Source organism: Myotis myotis, unplaced genomic scaffold (assembly GCF_014108235.1).
Source record: "Myotis myotis isolate mMyoMyo1 unplaced genomic scaffold, mMyoMyo1.p scaffold_m19_p_9, whole genome shotgun sequence".
NCBI lineage: Eukaryota > Metazoa > Chordata > Mammalia > Chiroptera > Vespertilionidae > Myotis > Myotis myotis.
Genome location: NW_023416401.1, coordinates 60,944,848 through 60,964,614, shown reverse-complemented (window position 1 = coordinate 60,964,614; position 19,767 = coordinate 60,944,848). Strand labels below are relative to the sequence as shown.

The 19,767-nt window shown below is 57.5% G+C and overlaps 1 protein-coding gene across 6 annotated transcripts in view; it reads right to left on the bottom strand.

Moving 5' to 3' along the window:
• Nucleotides 1-19,767, bottom strand: part of NOL4L (nucleolar protein 4 like) — a 127,444-nt gene that overhangs the window by 11,316 nt on the left and 96,361 nt on the right. For 5 of the 6 annotated variants that reach the window (XM_036321774.1, XM_036321775.1, XM_036321778.1 and 2 more), the window contains 2 exons: nt 17,994-18,135; nt 942-1,219 (listed from right to left, as the gene is read on the bottom strand). In XM_036321774.1, the coding sequence (XP_036177667.1) occupies nt 942-1,219; nt 17,994-18,135 (420 nt within the window). Of the gene's footprint in view, nt 1-941; nt 1,220-17,993; nt 18,136-18,684; nt 19,081-19,767 lie in introns of those variants that run through there. The other variant, XM_036321777.1, reaches the window with a different exon arrangement.

Below are 19,767 nucleotides of genomic sequence, written 5' to 3'. Positions count from 1 at the left end.
CATACCTGTGGCCTGAGGCTTGGGGACAAACTCTCCCTCTCCAGCTCTTTGCTCACCGGGGACAGCAGCTATGCCTTTCCCGGAGTCCCAGTCAAAGAGGTCAGACACAGCACGAGTGGGGCAGGATCCTGGCAGGTGCGGTTCGGTTGGTTGGGTGTTGTCAGGGGTGGCCAGTTCAATTCCCAGTCAGGGCACATACCCGGGTTGTGGGCTCAATCCCCAGTAGGGGTGTGCAAGAGGCAGCAGATCAATGCCTCACTCTCACATCGATGTCTCTCTCCCTTCCTCTCTAAAAATAAAAAATCTTAAAAAAAAAAAAGAGAAACCCAACTGGTGTGGCTCAGTGGTTGAGTGTCTTCCATGAACCAGGAGGTAACGGTTCTCAATTCCCAATTGGGGCACATACCCGGGTTGTGGGCTCAGTCTCCACTAGGGGCGTGCAGGATGTTTCTCTCCCTCCCTCTTTGAAATCAATTTTTAAAAAAGTACGGGGGGAGTACCAGATGGTGGGAGCACCTGCCCTGCCCACCCTGCAGCCTGGCCTATTGAGCTTCCCGCCTCTACACCCCTTGGCCACACACAAAGACCTCGCCCCTTTCCCGTACCGTCTGTAACACCGGGGAGGGGCCTGCAGAGTAGCCGGAAACGTGAGGCCTTGGGAATCTGCTGGAGGTGGCACTTGTGCTGTTATTCAAAGCAGACTCTGTCTTGTGGGTGGAAGGGGACACATCACCCACCACTCCTCTAAGACGGGGACGCAGCCTCAGAGAAATGAGGGCCTTGCTGGGGGTCACAGTGTGGTCCCCCCCTACCAGAGCCTCCTCAGAAAGGCACCCTGGCCACCACCCTGACTCGGCATCAACTCTGGGCACAGACAATTTCACTTTAGCCTGGCACACCCTGGGGTGTCCAGGCTCAGGCGGGCCCACAGCCCCACACACCTCAGGGGTGGTCTTCACCCCGTACTTGACACGGCTCCGCAGTCCATCTGTGCCACAGCTGTCCGAGGGGTAGGAGGGCGTGCCGAGGGACGTGCCTGGCGGGAGCTTATCACACAGGTTGATGGGTTGGTCCTCAGCTGCGGCCGTGAAGTCCATGGGGGCCACAGCGCCGTTGCCATTCATCTCGGGGAAGGCAGGGTCGCCCTGCGTGCTGCTCGAAGTGGATGGGTTCAAGGTGGAGGAGCCATTGCCGCTGCCACTCTCGGAGGAGGAGTCGTCTGAAACAAGAGGCCTGGGTGTGAGGCTTTACCCCAGTACCTACTATCCCGTAAGACCCTTTCCTCCCAGAGTACCATGGGCACAACAGCCACAGGGAGGACTTGCCCTGTGCCAAGCATCCCTGGGCAGGAAGTGAGCCCTGCTGTCCCTTTAGATATTCCAAGAGGCTAACCTGGCCAGAGGTGGGGCCAGAGGTGGCTCCCTCTGCCATGAACTTTAAACACCACATCCAGGCTCATGGGAGGCCCAGCTTCAAGGGCTTGGGAGTGAGTGGCTATGACCTCAGGTCTGACTGGTCTGCTGCCTACCAGAGGTCCTTGGTCACCCCAGAGGCTGCTTGGGGTCTGGCCAGTGCCCCCCACCTTTCCCCAGCTCACCACAACCTTGCCCCTTCACACCCTTTCCCCACAGGATCTCCTCCTTACAGCAGGCCCTTGAATTTTTCCTTCCATTGTAACCTCCCAGGTCCCTCCTGCAAGCAGGCCCAGCGCAATCCTGGCCGCCTAGGCACACAGACACAGGGGCCCCCAGATCTGCCCTCTGTCCATGGTGCAGTGACCTTGGACACGGAGACAGTGCTGCAGGGTACAGGGTCTGCATGCCCTGCACCTCAGAGGGCCATCCCAGCTTTCATGAGGTGACAGCCCAACAAAGCTCTGTCGAGGGCGCCCCCTGCTGCGGAGAGACAGAATTGCCCATCCCGGAGGACACACTTGAACTGGTGGGCTAGACCTTTTCAGGTAGACTCCAGGCCCCTCTCCCACGCCCAGCCCAGCCTCCTGCTGATCTGCTGAGACAGCAGAGGCCGGTGGTACTAACTCGAACTCCCAGGTCAGTGTCAGGTGAGTACCATGTGGTTCTCTGTGGTGCCCGTGCGACTCTGCACCCGCACCCAGAACGGGAGGAGGGGGGGAGAGGGGGGCGGCCACAGGGAACCCTGACCGCATCCCAAGCCACCCCCTCTCTAAGGCCAGGGTCGCGCAGCGCAGGACCCCACCCCCACCCTTCCAGCCGGCAGATTATGAAGATTTAGTCTTCAGTGCTGGGCGCACCAGCGCCTCCAGAGCGTCCCCATGGCGACTGAGTGGCTCTAGAGCCTCAACCAATCACTGGCCTCCCTGCTGCCAGGGGGCGGGGCCGGACTGCCAGTCAAGCAGGCGGGTCCCTGGGCAGAGGGGGATGGGACAGGCCTAGGCCCAGTGGCACTCCTCCCGCTCAGCTGCCGCAGGTCCCTGGGCCAGGCTGCCTGGCCTCCTCTGTGCAGCCACCGCTCCCTCCTTCCTCCTACAGGGCAGCTCCAGTCTGCGCAAAGCTGCCCCACTGCTACCCCCTCCCTCAGCCACACTCCATAGCCCCCAGGCCTTGGGTCCTGCTACCCTGAGACCTCGCGGCCCATCCCCTCTCCTCCATCACAGATGGGCCTGGCTTTCTTCTGGTAGTTATCTCCAGCACCAATCCAGACCAGCAGTATTTACTGAGCATCTACTGCATGCTGGCCCTGGCCCTGCTGGGAAACAAAGTAGGGACTACAACTAAGGTGCAGGCCCTCCTGGGGGCAGATGTGAGTCACCCAACCACCGAGCACCCTCCGACCTCCAGACCACAACCACCCACCCACCCATCTCCTTCACTGCCCTCCCTCTTCAGCACCCCAGCTCCCCTCTATCATATGGCCCCACCCCACTGTTTCCCAGCACTGGCCTCATCATCACTGCCCTGTTCAATAACCTCCCTGCTCCCCACAGCCTGCCCAGTGTGTTCTCCGTCCCATGGCCCCTGCAGTCTCTCCCCAGCCCAGGTCCCACTCTACTGGCCACCACTGGACCTACATTTCCAGACCTTTGCTTTGGGCACTGCTGCCTGCCTGCCATGTTGCTTCCAGCTCAGTAAATGTCAGTCAGCCTTCAGGCCTGGCTCAAAGCCATCCTCCTTCTCCCTCTATTCCTAGGAAGGAGGTACTCAAGCCCTGGCCATGCCTCCTTCACATGGCCCAGGATTAGTCCTGGGAGCTGCCCTCCCCCCACCAGGGCAGGGCCCATTGCTGGAGAAGCCCCCACACCCGAGGGTCCGAATCCTCCGCCCGGCAAGGATGGACACTCACACGGGCCGATCCACTGAGCTCCCATCCCTCCACACCCTGGCACCACCCCAACAAGCCACTTGTTTGACCCTGGAGGTACCATCTTCCTCCTCCTGAAGGAGGACGTAGCTAGAAGGGTCCACAGGTACCACATCTGGCCCTCGGTGAGCAGTCACTGCACTCAGCATGGGGATGAGGCCCAGCCACCCCTTCTCTGCAGGGCCACACCCCAGAGGCAACATTCCAACCAGGTTTTCTCCGGGAGTGTGGACCCCCTTGGTCCTGGCTTGAGTGAGCAGGAGACTCATGGGCTGGGAGGACACACGGGCAGGCACTCCCAGCTCAGAAGCCCAGGGTGGTGGCCCAGACTCTTGAGCTGCCAGTGTCCTTCTCTCACGGCTGTGCACCTGGGCTGTCCAGCCAAGGAACCACAGGTGGTGGCACCCACTACTCAGATGCCACCCCAGTTTGGGAAGCAAAGTGGCTGGGCAGATGAAACCTGTGAGCGCCTGGAGCCCAGACCTCCTGTGGCCGGGCATTCCGAGCTTTTAGAAGAGACTGGAAACCTGCAACAGTATATATGCAGATTTAAAATATTAGTGAATGACATACAATGTTTACGTTTTGAAAAACTGACAGATAAATGGATAAACAAAATGTGGTCTCTCTGTGCAATGGAACATAATTTAATCATAAAAAAGGAATGAAATTCTGACACGCTACAGTATGGATGAACTTTGAAAACATTATGTTCAGTAAAATAAGCCAGACGCAACAAGACAAATACTGAATGAGTCCACTTGTATACAATACCTAAAATAGGCATATTCATAGAGACAAAAGATATATATTAGGGCTGGGAGAAGGGGGGATGGGAGTTATTGCTTAATGGATACAGAGTTTCTGTTCAGAGTGATACTAACTCTACATTCATCTATAGGTTCTTGGAATCTGAGGCTTTAAGCAAAACAATGTATAAGAAAACTGATTTTACCACAGGCTAATTGATATAAACAAGCATTAAGTTCCTATGGCATATTTCTGGTAAAAAAAATATCACCAAATTTCTAAATAAAGACCCCAAAAGACTTCTAATATTAAACACTGAAATAAATGTGAGCTATACATACATTTAAGAAAGATTAATAGCCCTAACTGGTTTGGCTCAGTGGATAGAGCATCGGCCTATGGACTCAAGGGTCCCAGGTTCGATTCCGGTCAAGGGCGTGTACCTTGGTTGTGGGCACATCCCCAGTAGGGGGTGTGCAGGAGGCAGCTGATCGATGTTTTTCTCTCATCCATGTTTCTAACTCTCTATTCCTCTCCCTTCCTCTCTGTAAAAAATCAATAAAATATATTTAAAAAAAAAAAGATTAATAAAAACAAGACGATTATTTTCCAACCCGCTTATTCCAGTTCAGGGTCATGAGTGGCCAGAGCAAATCCATGCAGGCAGTGGCACTGACCAGACTTGATTTTTTCCTATCACGTAACAAAACGATACTGAACAAAACGACAGATGTTATTCAAAGACCCGCTGTATTTTTGAAATGGTGCTGGTTGCACTACACTGTCCATGTACTTAATGCTGTTCAATTGCATGCTTAAAAAGTTCAAAGGGGAAAATTATGTTTTATGTATTTCACCACAAAAAAATCCAGGCCAGTAGGCCCCAGTTCATAATCTCCATTTCCTCCCACTCCATTTACCCAAAGGCCAAGCCTCTCCCACCTCCACCCGGCACCTGGCGGCAGGGCAAGCCAGCTACACACCGAGCCCACGTCGGAGGGACAGAGTCCCCAGAGCGGGTGCCCTCCGATCACGCCGCTTAAGCACCCTGGACCGGCGTGCTGGCCTCTGCCGGTGCAGCCTGCCCAGCAGCGCCTGCTCAGGGCTGCCCACAACTCGGGTCCTCTTGTTGCCAACTGGGTTCCAGGCAGAAAGCGGGGGGCTGGTGGAGGGGGATGGGCACGGTGCTACCTCTCTGAGCCTCAGATTCCTTTCCGAATGGTGTCATGTCTTTGTAGGGTGTATACTAGTACAATACCGGGTACAGACAGTAGGCACTAAAAAAAGTTGATTCCCTATACCCCACTTTCTCAATTCAAAATAGACCTACTGCCTCCACACACATCTTTCCCAGACTGCACCGTGGGCTTTTTGGGATCCCTAGGAGCCGGTGCCAAATCTGAGGAGGCACAGTGAGGGGAGGAGGGAGAGGACAGCACTCGGAAGATGCCGCTTCTGCCCCATTCTCTTCCTTTCTGGGACTCCTATTGGGTGTCAGGCCCATGAGAGACATTGGGGACACAGTGGTGAAAAGATAGGGGTGGCCACTGTCCTGGGGGTTCACGCTCTACTAAGCCAGAGATCAAACATACGGGTTCTGAAGGAGATGGGGCTCCAAAGGGAGCGCCGAGGGCTTCGATCCATCCCTTCAACTCCAGCTGTGGTCGGAGCCTTTGCACTGGCTGTCCCCCCGCCCCCTACATTCCTTCTCCTTCGGAGCCTTGCTTAAACATCGCCTTCTAGTGAGACCTCCTTGCCCAGCCTCCTGCCCAGTCTGACCCCTCTACCTATTTTTCCTAGAACATTTCTCACGTGTTGTCTCTGTGGTCAGACCCAAGGTTGACAGGACTCTCCAGAAACCACACCCCTCTCTCTCAGTGATGGCGAACCTTTTGAGCTCGGCGTGTCAGCATTTTGAAAAACCCTAACTTAACTCTGGTGCCGTGTCACATACAGACATTTTTTGATATTTGCAACCATAGTAAAACAAAGACTTATATTTTTGATATTTACTTTATATATTTAAATGCCATTTAACAAGGAAAAATCAACCAAAAAAATGAGTTCGCGTGTCACCTCTGACACGCGTGTCACAGGTTCGCCATCACTGCTCTATCTGGGGAGGCATCCCTAGTCTTCCGGAGGAAGCAGGTGCCCCAGGCCTGGCCACTCAGCACGGCCCACCATGGTGATTAGCGACAGGCCAGTTTCAACCCAGGAAAGTCAGTCCTGGGGCTTGTCCTGGGGTGACTGGGAAGAAGTGCTCTCCCCCTTGGAGCTGAACGCCCCTGGCAGGGAGGCCCACACACTTATGGAAGCCAGTAATTTCCTTAGGGCTGGTGCTAGTTAAAGGGAGGTTGTGTCACATGTGTCTGGTTTGGTCTGAGCAATTCATACTGCGCCCCCCACCTCCCCCGGACAAAGGACTGGATCCCAAGTCGGCTCTCTCCTTACGTGGCCCAGCACAGCCCAGGCCTGTCCCCCAGTGTGGTCCTGAGGTGGCTGGTACCTGCGGGAGGGGCTGGCTTCAGGACCGCCCCCAGCACCTAGCGCAGCACCCGGCACAGAGAGGGACAGGAGGGACAGAGAAACGCCAGTACCCCAGGCTGGGCAAGCCAGGTTTCTGACCCATTCCTAACCCTTTCCTCTTCTCAACCCCTCCAAAAACATGTGCTTGAAGGAAGACACAGATACACACCCAAACCCCTGCTGCATGAGCTGTGGCAGCCCAGGCAGGGGCAGTGCGGGGCCTCGCTGCCTCCTGACCTTGGGCACAGCCTGCCTCCTTGGCAACTCTTATCTGCAGTCCAGGAAGTTGCTGCAGCCGCCCTATTGGGCTCTGACACTTTATGACCCTGTGAAAGAAACCAGCTGGCCCCACGGCACTGAGGACCTGGAACAGGGGGTGTAGGAGTTGGGCCTTCTAGAGGTGCAGGCCTCCAGCCTCAGGGCTCTTTGGACAGGCGCATGTTCTGGTTAAAGACGCCCAGACCTGGAGCTGGGGGTGACCCTCTTGTTCCCACCTGTGTTGCTGTGCCAGGAGGTCCCTCCAGCATAGGCACCCCCCCTGAGGCCAGCCTGCTAGAGCCCAGAACAATGCCAGCAGGACAAGGCTGCCCCAACCTCGAGCCATAGGGGAAGGGCGACTGGGGGGCTGCAGGGGAGCGGCTGGGGACCGCACCCCTTCTGGACATGCCCACAAAACGGGGCCTCCCTGGCTCTGATTTGGGCAGGACGCAGAGCCCCCCACCTGCGCCCGGAATGCCTACGGGCAGGGAAGGCCTGCTGTGCCCATCTATTTAACGTGGGGCAATGTGCTGCTATTCAAATGGGGGAATTAGTGATGAATGGGGGAAATTGTTTCTCCCTCTGTCCCATCTCCAGAAGAAGACAAAAACCCCTTTTACCTCGGCAAACAATGCCCTTATGTGGGCTGGGCGCCCTGCAGCCTGCACAAGCCCAGCTCTGTGCGAGCCGCCAATCGCCACACCAGGCTCCAGGGCCACAGCCAGTGGCACCCTCTCCCAGTGTGAGACCCACACTGGCTCCCAAGGTGGGCTGGTCCGCCATCCCCAGGACCATGGGCATATGGCCATGCCAGCCCAGCCGGCCTGGTGCAGGCTGCCTTCGGTGGGCAGAGGCGCAGCTGCTGGAGACACTGCCTCCCTCCTTCATGGCTCCATGGCAGCGGCGGCAGCAGCAGCCGGGCAGGGGAGAACAGGGACATCAATAATTCACACACAAAGGAGAAGGCTGGGGGCTGCAGCGTGCTGGAGCCAGCAGCCCCACCGTGCCTGGGCCAGGGAGGTGTGAACACCAGAGGAGCCAGGCCGGATGTCTGAAGAGCCGCCCCCTTTCTCCTCCCTCAGCCTTTGGGCTGCAGTCTGGGGCAGACTTTGCTCTGAATTTGGGGTGTGCACCTCGCTGGGCTGGCCTCCGCCTGCTTTGACAAAGGCCAGCGGCCTAGGCCGTGTTTACATGATGCATAGCTCCCCGGGAGTGCTCGGCTCCTGGCTGGCTACCCTGCTCTTCCTCCCGGAAAGAAGGGGGAGGGCCCCGCGTTCAATGGGGGTGGGGTGGAGACACTCAGAGGCTGGGTGAGGCAGTGCCACTGGGATCCCAGCCTCGTGGGTGAGGGGGTCACACTGGGCGCCTGCCCCCACCATCTGGCCTCCGGGTCCTGACTGCCCGCCTGGCTGCCCCTCCTGTGCACCCCACCCATCCCTGCGGTTCCAAAGGCTCCACTCTCACCTAAAGCCACCAACCAGCTCAGGGACACCAGCACCTCTACTCACAGCACCCGCCTTCCTGCCTGAGCTTTTGTGACTCATTCCTTAAACAGGTGCCAACTCCGAGCAGGGCTGTCCAATAGACACAGAATGCGAGCCACACCTGGGAAATTTTCAGTTTTCTAGTAGCCACATTAAAAAAGTGAAAAGACACAGGCAGAATGAATTTTAATAACCTGTTTTGTTTAACCCAATATATCTAAAACATTGTGATTTCAACAAGTGATTACTACTGTGTTAAAACGGAGATATTTTACGTTCTCTTTCCATGCTAACTTTGAAACTCCCTGTTTCAGAGTTATGCACAGGACAGCACACCTCCGTTTTCACGAGCCCTTTTCAATGGCCTCTGTGGCTCCTGTATTAGACAGCGCAGACCTAGGTTTCTGCGACTTCCACCTGAAACTAAAATGATTTCTCTCAGTGCAGATCCTGGCCCCTAGAGAGGTGTCCAAGCTGGAGGGGAGAGTTGGGGTCTTGGGGCAGCTGGCCTGAGCAGGGCCAGTGAGGGGCTCTGAGGACGGCGCCACCTTTGGTGGGGCGGGCACTAAGTCTGCGTGGAAGGCCAGCTCGCCCGCCATGCCTAACGTGCATACCCACCCCCACAGCAGGCATCAGGGAGGAACCAAGGCTCCCAGAGGGAATTCATCAGCCGTCACACTGAGTGAGCAGCAGAGCCCAGATGGGCCTCAGGGCTGCCTGACTCACCCCTGGTGCTCCTTCTCCTCTAGGCCTTGGTTTACCCCATCTGTACTATGGAGCAGACCCCACCCCTGTCCCCACCGCCCGTCCTGTAGCCTCTCCCCCAGCAGACACTGGCCTAAGTGCCCAGGAGGAAACAGTCCCAGGACAGACTGCCTGGGTCTGTGTCTTCCCAAGTTCCACACTCCCCCTGGCCCCACCCTCTAGGCCAAGCATAGGCAGTGGAAAATCAATGCTAATTCAATGTGCAAAGCTCTAGATGAGATGCCCACTCCACCCTCCCACCCCAAAACCAATCATGTGCTCTGAGAGCAAACAAAGCCACTTCGGGCAACCATGTGTGAATGATTCATGGGGCAGGGCCCTGCCCCTGAGCCTGTGTGTGTGTGTGTGTGTGTGTGTGTGTGTGTGGCCGGGGGGGGGGGGTAGTGGGGGGGTGGGCGGGGGGTGAGGGGCAGGGAAACAGGTCTGGGTTCGGTGGATCCCAGTCCTTAGGTCAGAGTGATGACGCCAACGTGGCCCTGGTCACTTCCTGGTTCCTAGGAAAGTTGCCCTTGGACAGGCTCAGGGTGGCAATGCCTCTCCTTCATGCCCTCCTCCAGCTCCTCCCCAGCACAGCAGGGCCTTCCGCAGAGGGTCAGCAGGCAGTGGGGTTCACATACACCCTGGGCTGAGGGGCACAGGCAGGGGCAGGCCCTGATGTGCTGATGGCCCAGGCGAATCTCAGGTGTGTGGGGGAGGGGGTGTCTCCCTCTCCCTCACCTCTCAGGCCCGACCCTGTCCTGTACGAATGTCCTCACCAGGTGTCTGGGAGCCGGGGGCCCGAGACCCTGGCAGCCTGCACAAGGCCAGGGCTGTGCGGGCCCCGCCTGCTCCTGGGATAAAGGATCCCTCGGTGCTGTCTCCCAGCCTCTCTTCGTTTTCGGTGTCCAGAGACCAGGACAGCCCAGCATTGTCTGTGCTGCCTGCAGCCCAGCTGATGATGGACACTTTCCTGTGACCCAGGACTGCCAGGGTGGCCCATGGCCAATTCCCGGAAGGGCTTGGGCCCCCAGTTCTCTGTTCCTGGGGGGAGGGGAGGGCAGGAGGCCACTGCCTCTCCATCCGGTGTGGATATTTAGAGCCTTAAATAGGAGCAACAGCTCTTGCTCTAGAACGAGGAGGGTGACCTGTAGCCGGAGGAGGCGGCCCAGACCCAGTTTCCAGCCTCACCTCGGACAAGTGGGGTCAGGGGAAGGACAGGGCAAGATGTGCCTGTGACGGGGAGAGAAGGCTCAGCTTAAAAGCCCCCCGCAGGAAAAGGACGGCTGTGGTAAAGCAGCCACAATCCTCCCACCATGTGACAATGACCGGGGTGGATGCCCCACCTCGGGTGTGGGGCCGTGGGAGGTGGCTGCATAGGCCATGGAATCCTATGGCCCCTGGAGGGGGGGAGCTGCTCTAACCCCAGAGGTGACCCCGTGGGAGGGCGGACACCATCTGCAGAGGACACTAGCAGTGGCCAAGGCTCGGGGGTAATGCGGCGACTGAGTCTGCCTGGCCTGGCCCCAACTCTCACTCGCCCCGTCAGCACTAGCACATGGTCTCCCGCCCGTGCCCTTGCACGAGCAGCTTCCACCACGGGCTGAGAACACTCCTGGGGCACCCATGGTTGCCCGGCACAGTGACTGCCCAAACAGCTGGACGGCAGAACAAACTTGCAGCTGAGCTTGGGACAGATCTGGGGTTTGCAGATCACGGAGCAAGACTCGGGGTTCCCTGACGGGCTCTGGCACATGTGGGTGGGGAATGGGATGGGAACTCAGGAGAAACTGAGTATCCAGACCCTCCACGCCCAGCTCCCTTTCCAAAGAGATAAAACTCTAGGGCCGTGGTCGGCAAACTCATTAGTCAGCAGAGCCAAATGTCAACAGTACGACGATTGAAATTTCTTTTGAGAGGCAAATTTTTTAAACTTAAACTATATAGGTAGGTACACTGTTATTAACTTAATGAGGGTACTCCTAAGGCTTAGGAAGAGCCACACTCAAGGGGCCAAAGAGCCACATGTGGCTCTTGAGCCGCAGTTTGCCAACCACGGCTCTAGGGGATTGAGAGCAGGGGCTCAGGGCACTGGTGTGAGTGTTGAATAGAAAGCTGTGGTCAGAACCCTACAGGGTGCCGGGGGCAGAGGGGACCAAGAGAGACCTGAACAGGTGAGGAGGCAGGACTGGACCAAGCAAGGAGGGACCATAGCAGCTGGCAGAGGTGAGGAGGACGACTCTCCAGTCCGTGCTGATCCACCTATAGCCCCTCAGCCTGTGGCCATGGACCCCAGCCTCCGGTCCTTCGGTGAGCCCCTCGCACCAGCCTGGCCACCTCAGAGGAAACGGCCCCATAACCGTTCACTGAGCCTCCCCAGCACCAGGGGTGTGCTGAGTCCTGCTCACACATCACCCAGTCTTCACCCAGCGTAAGCGAGGGGCAGTGATTTGGCCCAGGCCACACAGCCAGGGAGGAGGGCGTGGAGGCAGGATCCGAGGTCGGTGGCTGGGACCTGGGGCCTGCATACATCCCCCACCCCAAGACCACTGTGGGGTCGGGGGAGCAGGGGAGAGGAGAGGCCCTGCCGGTGAGGAAAGGAGAGGCACCGCCACCGTAACCCCTGGGCCCAGGGCAAGCAAGTCACACCCCTGCTCCCCGGGGGACTGCCCTGCCGCCAGTTTGCATTTCTGGGCAGTGGAGGGCCCCACCTGAGGGGAGCAAGTCAGGAGGCAGAAAGCCTTGGTCTCACAAAGAGCTTCTGAGGACACAGAACTAATGGTTGTCGTCACCCAGGCCACACTAGAGGCAGAAGCCAGGGGTCAGAGGGGCACAACTTGCTTTAAGACCGCACTGCAGGGGCAGGGCAGGCCAGGGCCCCCTCAGGAGATCCACAGCAGAGTTCCAGGGCCCACCTGCAGGGAGCCGTGTCCAGTTCAGACCTCAGGCCCACAGAGGTGACTCCACCTCTCTCCATGTTCCCAGCATTCTTGCAGGCCACACCCTTGCCTGCATACGAAGCTTCTGGAGACATGCGACCCAGGGGCCCCGATCCTGGCCTTCAGCATCTTCCTCCCCTTCCAAGCCTCCTCCTGACGTGCTGCCCGAGCTGCCCAGGATGCCTCAGGCCGGCCCCAGCTGCCTTCAACATCACGCCAGCATGGCCTGCTCCGAGAGGCCTTCGCTGGCCCAGTCTCTGCCCCCGGTTACTCAACAGCCATTTGTTGATCACTTGGGGGGCAGGGGGGCTGACGGGGGGGTGCACTTAGGATTCAAGCCTTAGTCCTGAGGACGCTCCCTGAGGCACTGTTTGTTGTTGTTTTTTAAATATGTCTTTATTGACTCTTTAGAGGGGAAAGATAGAAACACCAGTGAGAGAGAAACATCGATTGGTTACCTCCCACATGCGCCCCGACCAGGGCTGGGGATCCAGCCTGTAACTGAGGCATGTGCCCTTGACTGGAATCAACCGGACCCTTCAGTCCAAAGGCTGGTGCTCTACCCACTGAGCCAAACCAGCTAGGGCAAGGCCCTGTTTTTAATGAAGCAAAAGGGGGACTTGCATGTCCTTCCCCACGAGTGGCCCAAACATTGGTTCTGGAGTCAGAGAGACTGTGGTCTGGGCAGGTTATTCCTTCCCGGTAGGAAAAGCAGAGCCATCGCCGTGACTCACAGGGTCCCCGCCTGTCACCAGCTGGGGACCCAGCACACAGAGGGCCCAGGAAGGGGCCCCCCGACACTGAACTAACCAAACAACCTTTAAAAATGCCACTTCAGTCACAGGGGCAGAGGCAAACGACATTAAGTGGGAAAAAAGATGGCCGCCACGACATGGTCCCCTCCCCGCTTTTTGAAGAAAATGAGACTGATTACACACACGGAGAAGATCAAGAAAAATATGCCCCAAACATTGGTCTTTTTTATTTTCATTTTTTTTCTCCTCTATCTTTTCCTAAATTTTTTACATTGAATGTAATACTTTAGAAATAAGGAGAAAAATAAGATACATTTCTGCGGAGATGCCCCTTTTGCCCTCAGAAGCTTATAGCCCCAAGGGCAGGCTCCTTCAAGGCAGGGTGGGCTGACGGTTGTTTGCATGTCACGGCAGAGGCTCGCTATTCCCATGACAGACCTGATGACGAGCCTGAAAGAACCAAAGGCTCACAGCCCGGTAATGGGCACTGGAGGGGAGGCCCAGGCCTGCGGGTCAGCTGGCTCCCTATCCCCAGAGGGAAGGAAGCGCTGAGGCCCCGCGGGTCCCAGGGGCCGAGGCTAGAGGAGGTCTCATCTGAGAGGCTCAAACAAGAGGCCCTGGGACGCCCCAGGACACCACCCAGCCGGCAACTCCTGGTGACCCTGCAGGAAAAGGGAAGCAGGACCCCCAGTTCTCCTGGTGCTGATTTCCTGTCTGCCCCGGGGGTGAGTAACGTCCGCTCCCCACCCCCATGCGTCCCTTCTGAAGGCCAGGCCTCACATTTTCCGTTCAGGAAGGGGCAGAGCAAGAGGCCTGGTGAAGCACATCAAGAGGAAAGGGAAGGAGGGAGCCCTGGCCTGGCGCTGCCTGCTGGAGTGGGGACCCTGGCCTCGCCACGTACCCGATGGCCAGGCGGCCCGCGGCTCACCTGCCTGGGAGCCTGCCCTCGTTCACTCTTGCATTCACTCATTCATTCAACAGACATTTTGGTCTGCCTGCTCTGGGCCAGGCCCTGTGCTCTCAGGGTGCTCATGGTATCCGGGAAGAGACGGCATCAGATAATCCACTGACAGAGCGTCATTACAGACTGACACGCTGTTCAGGCCCAAGTCAGCACCAGACCACAGTATCTCTGGGCAAAGTCTCAACAGCTGATTTCTCCCAGGCATCCTCTCTCCAACCCCAAAGGCAGCCCTGGGCCAGAGTGCTTTTCCAGGCATCTCTGTCGAGACCAGAGTGCTGTCTGGACTCCAAAGAAAGCGCAGAGCCTCAGCAGGCTTAGCGGTGGTCTGGAGGGGTCTTGGCTGTGTGTGAGCAGCACGGGAGGGGTCGCTCTGGGCCCCTGAAAAGGCAATGCTCTGGGTGTGGGGGGCCTCCTCTGGTTCCCAGGCTTCCGTGCCCGTTTCTGGGGAAGAGAGGAACAACTGTTTTTTAAAAATATATATTTTATTGATTTTTTTTACAGAGAGGAAGGGAGAGGGATAGAGAGTTAGAAACATCGATGAGAGAGAAACATCGATCAGCTGCCTCCTGCACACCCCCCACTGGGGATGTGCCCGCAACCAAGGTACATGCCCTTGACCGGAATCGAACCTGGGACCCCTTGAGTCTGCAGGCTGACGCTCTATCCCAGGGGTGGGCAAACTTTTTGACTCGAGGGCCACAATGGGTTCTTAAACTGGACCGGAGGGCCCGAACAAAAGCGTGGATGGAGTGTTTGTGTGAACTAATATAAATTCAAAGTAAACATCATTACATAAAAGGGTACGGTCTTTTTTTTTTTTTAGTTTTATTCATTTCAAACGGGCCGGATCCGGCCCGGGGGCCGTAGTTTGCCCATGGCTGCTCTATCCACTGAGCCAAACCAGTTAGGGCCGGAACAACTATTTATCGAGACCTGGTCCCCAGAACCTCACACATGGCCTTGACGCGTGCCAAGGAGGAAGAGGGCAGCCTGCGCACCTCCTGCCTCAGGCCAGGTGCCCAAATCCGCTCCCTGATCCTGTTTCCTCTCCTGACAGGAGACAAGGGTGATGTGCTCACCACGGCAGCTACAGCCCCAGCGAGGAAGTGCCTTGCAAGTGGTGCTCCGGCCAAACGCTGTGATTTCAGGGAGCTGGGAATGGCTACAGAGAGATCTGTGAAGTAAAGCCTGCAGGCAATGGAGGGAGGGCTTGGGGAAGAAAAATAAGCTTACTTGACTGCAAGCACACTCCCACCGGCTGGCAAACCTCGAGAAAAACTGTGGAGATGGGGAGCTGGCCTGTTTATCACTCATTCCTGGGTGTCAGCCCTGGAACCTGCCCTGCCTTCATCTGCCTTTGTTAAAACTTGAAAAGTGAGGAGGAGGAGGAGGAGGAAAAACCCAACTTGTCCTCAACAAGGGGCAGACCTATATCCTCTCTGGTAGGTCTCAAAAAAGTAGTTCCTCTACTCATCCAGACCACGAGTATTCAGCAGGTCCCTCCAATGTGCCTGGCATGCAGCGCCAGTCACTGGGACGGAGCAGAGAGCGACACTGACACGGTCCACATCTCAGAGCTCACGGTGGGGGCCTCAGACATCATCTTCCCAACTTGCCACTTCCATGGGTTAGAGATGGTCAGTGGGCCTGGGGAAGCCTCTGGATGAAGGCATACGAGCAGGGAGCGGAGACCGTGGAGGGCTGTGGCTGGGTGTGGAGTGCAGCGCCAACTAGAGCTCCTGCTTGGCCTGTCCCCACTTTCGTTAACAAGAGGGGACATGAGAACACCCTGCAGCCCCGATGGTCTCCCACTGGCTCACTGACGGGAGCGGGAGCTCAGGCTGTCTGCACTCTAAGTACCTTCGGAGAAGGACGCTGGCTGCATGCCACTGTGGGAGCTGGAGGGCTGGACGAGGACTCCGGGCTGGGGCTGTGTCAGCCACAACCCTTTGGGAGCCCATTGCTTTGGTCTGACATGGCGTCACCGACAGATCTGGGACCAGAAGGGCCAGCAGGCTGGGCATTCTGAAGGCCTGTGACCCCCGCACAGGGCTTAGGTTGGCCTCTGGCCAGCACATCAGCCCACAGCCTCCAGACACAGCCTCTGATTAAATAATTAAATTGATGGTATCATGGTCAACACCATCCTCCCTGTCTCCAGCTCTGGCTGCCCGCCCTGATAAACACCCATGTTCTGTCAGCAGGCCAGCCTGCCTCGGCCCAGCACCCAGGCCAGGGGGACCTGAATGGCAGGGGGCGAGGTGAGGGGAATACTAGTGACCACACCCAGGCTGGGCTCCCCAAAAGGCTCCTGGGGGACAGCTCAGGACATGCTGACCCCACCAGCCTCTTTGCGCTTCTCTCTGCTTCATCTTCATGATTCTGCTGCCTCTGGGCAGCGGGCCAGTGATGCTGCGGAAGCCCCGTGACCACCCCAGAAACACTCCCTTCTGCTCCCTGACCCCAGAGCCCCCCAAATCACCAAATGTCCCTGGAACTGTCTCCAACGGAGGCCAGACCTCCGAGGGTGGTTGTGGGGAGCAATACCACAAGACTTGTCTGAGAATAAGCTGGGGCCCCATTCAGTCCTACTGCTCTGAGTTTAAAAAAACAATGTTCTGGCCCTAGATGGTTTGGCTCAGTGGATAAAGCGTCAGCCTGCGGACTGAAGGGTCCCGGGTTTGATTCTGGTCAAGGGCACATGCTGGGGTTGCAGGCTCGATCCCCAGTATGGGGTGTGCAGGAGGCAGCCAATCAATGATTCGCTCTCATTATTAATGTTTCTATCTCTCTCCCTCTCCTTTCCTCTCTGAAATCAATAAAAATATAAAAAATAAAATAAAATACTCTCTTTCTTTAAAAAAACATGTTCTGGATCCTTCTTGGGAAAATATAACTGACACCCTAGGCTGAGCGTTGTTGTAGGGGCCCTTGGTGTAGCCCTTGGGTGTGGCTCTCAATCGCTTCAGCTGAGGAGGGAGGTCAGCTGTTGGGCATTTCCCAGCCTCAGCACCCCCAGCAGCATGTGGCTGCCTCCGCCCAGGTCCCCACCTGCTGGGAAAGCTAGAAGGTAGTCCTGGTCTGGAGGCTGGAAGCACAAGGGGTCGTGCTGACCTCACGAGGTAGCAAGGCACAGAAGCCTTTTCTTTCCCAGCGGCCTTGCACCCTCTTCTCAAAGAGCCACCTCCTGAGCCCCCCAGCCCTGGCCCAGCCACCCAGCTGCCTCGGGCGGAGTCTCCTCCCAGACAAAGCCGGATTCAGGTCTGAGAAAGCAGTCAGAGGCGAGCGGTTCTGCCATGGAGATGAACTTTGACCCAAACTGCAAGGCTCCTGCCCCTTATTTACTCTTTAAGGCTAACCCGTTTCACAGAGTTAACATTACACCCCTTTTTAACCCTGCACCTCCCTCTCACATTCCAGGCCCCGACCTTCGACCCCTCCTAATTGCCAGCTCTACACCCCAGTTCTCTGAGGCCTGGTGTGGCTCATCCCCTAGCCCCAGTCACCTCCTCCCCAGAAAACGGAACCCAGCCAGGACACTGGCCATAGGTGCCCCCTGAGGCCAACAACTGGAGCCCCAGTGCCCAGCATCCCGGGGCCGCCACGAGGGGGCACTGGAGTAGACTCCTGGGCGTGACTTCTGAGCCCAACTCTCCCACCCCAAAGAGGAAGTCTCTCTTCTCTGGGAGGCTGGAGGTGGCGCCTGGCAGGCCCTGGAGGCAGCAGGGCCAGGGTAGGGAAGAGTCCAGGCAGCTCCTCAGCCCGGGCCCCATCTCATCCCCGGGACGGGGGGCACGTTTTCAAGTGCACTGCCTGCTCCATCGCCAGGTGACAGGTAGGGACCCTGTCCCTACAGGCTTCCCTCAGAGCGGCAGAAGCCTGGCGTTGCTTTCACTGCTGCACAAATGAACTGTTCCGGGCCAAGCACACTGTTAACCACCCAGACCTGAATCGTGGGAACTCAGAAATCACATCAGCTCCTGAGCATCAGGACAAACAAGCCAGCATGATGCCCGCCGTCAGGCCACCAGTCCCTGAGAGCCATTCATTCACCTTTGGGAGGAGTGACCTGGTCTCCCTGGAACCGGGAGCTGGGCAGTGGGGCCCACGGAGATGTGGAGAACATTGTGGGGGCACCTGTAAGCCTGGGCCACCCCAGAGGTCCTGGCCCAGATTCCTAGGGCCCTGTTGTCCTGCACAGCCTCTCCCCCACCAGCCACCGAGAGACACTCACCATCCTCTTGGCTGTGGAGGTTCTGCGGGCTCCGCATCCTCTCGTCCTGGCTGGGACTCAGGCTGGAGGCCAGGTGTGGGTCAGCTGACATCCATGTGGAGTCGTTCATATCAAAATCTTCACTGCTCACAGAAGTTTCATCCTGATCAGGGACAAAGAAGGTGGGTGTTCAACAGGGATGGGCTCTCAGCAGCCCTTAGGCCACCCTGTGAGCGAAGCCCAGGGCCCGTGGGCATTTGCCAGAGCTCTGGAGACCATGAGAGCCTCCAAACCTTGCAGAGGGGGCTGGGTTGCTCCCAGCCCCCCGTGGAAGTGGCTCGGGCTCGGGCTCTGGTTCCTGTCGGAAGCCAGGGCTGAGGGCCGGAGCTCTGTAATTGAAGACAATTACGAGGTCTCGCATCCTGTAGGGGCGGATGGCAGGGCCTGGCTCTTACCCTTGTGAGCCAAGGTTGAAACAAGCACCGTAAACAAAGGCCACAGCTCCCCGCTCCCTACCCACAGCCTGGGGAGGAGGGCTCACTGTGAACAGGGCCAGGCAGCCAGAAGTGGGTAGCAGGACATGCCGGGCACCTCCCAGGCCAAGCCAATCGTCCCACCAGGCCTACCACCCTGACCCCCATAGAGCATGCATGGAATGCCTTTCTCCCACTCCCCCAGCCCAGAGGACATTTCTGTCTTCCTTCTTTCTAACCTTTGCTGTGCTTCAAAGATATGCTCTTGGGCAGCTTCCAGAGCTGAAAAGGCCAGCCCCAGAAGTGTAGAGAAGGAAGGGGGTGGGGCAGGCAAGGGTTCAGATCAGACCGCAAAGGGGGTTCGGCTCAAGGGCCTAGGGGACCGCTAGGGCCTTCCAAACAGCCGGAGGGCCTGCCAGAGAGGAGAGCCTGCTGAGAGGACCACGCCTGCCTCCTCTCCCCTCACTGGCTTCAGTGAGCACTTGGCCAGTCATCCGGGAACCCCTGGGGCGGGGCCCCTTCAATCCAGCCCTCCAGTGGGAAGGGACCCCACCTCCTCTGGCCCAGCCTCCTTCAGGAGCAGCAAGCAACTGTGTTTGGAGGTGGCTGTAAATCTCAGAAAGATGACCCAGCAACTCCCACACCCCTGATTTCTGACTGCCCACCCCCCTGCCCCTCCGGCAAGATACAATGGTCTCTGTGGGCTCCCAGTAAGGAAGTCTGGCAGGGCACCCCCACACCAGGCCTCCCCTCCAGGGCCTCCTCACAAACATCTCTTTTATAGTGAGCAAACACACTCTAGTTTGAACTTTCTTCTGCTGCTATCCCTGAGGCAGACACATCTGTTCTCCAAGTGCTAGGGAACCAGCCTGCCTCAGCCTCCACTCCCTCCCCCACTCCGCAGGGCTGCAGGGAGTTTCCTGGAATTTACGGCTTCTGTGCAGCAAGAGTGTGTACCCTCCGCAGCTGAATCTAGAGGACTCAAGTTGGGCCAGGACACCAGCTCTGCCCAGCTCCGGGGTCACCACACAGCACACTCAGAACCTCAGGGGATGGAGACCAAGTATCTTCATCCCCTCTCCCCCCCTCCCCACCTCCCACATGCACTCACTCTGCCTCCCTCCCACAGGCACACCCACCCACACTCTTCCTTGGGTGAAAACACGCTCACTTATACTCGCTCAGACAGTGTTCTCACACCCGGAGGGATACATACCCGTTCAAAAAGCTCTCTCTGCACAAAGGGTCCAAAGGGCCAACGAAACTCTCCCCTATGCTAATTGGATAGAACCTGAGAGTGAGGCTGTTGGGTGGGGGAGCAG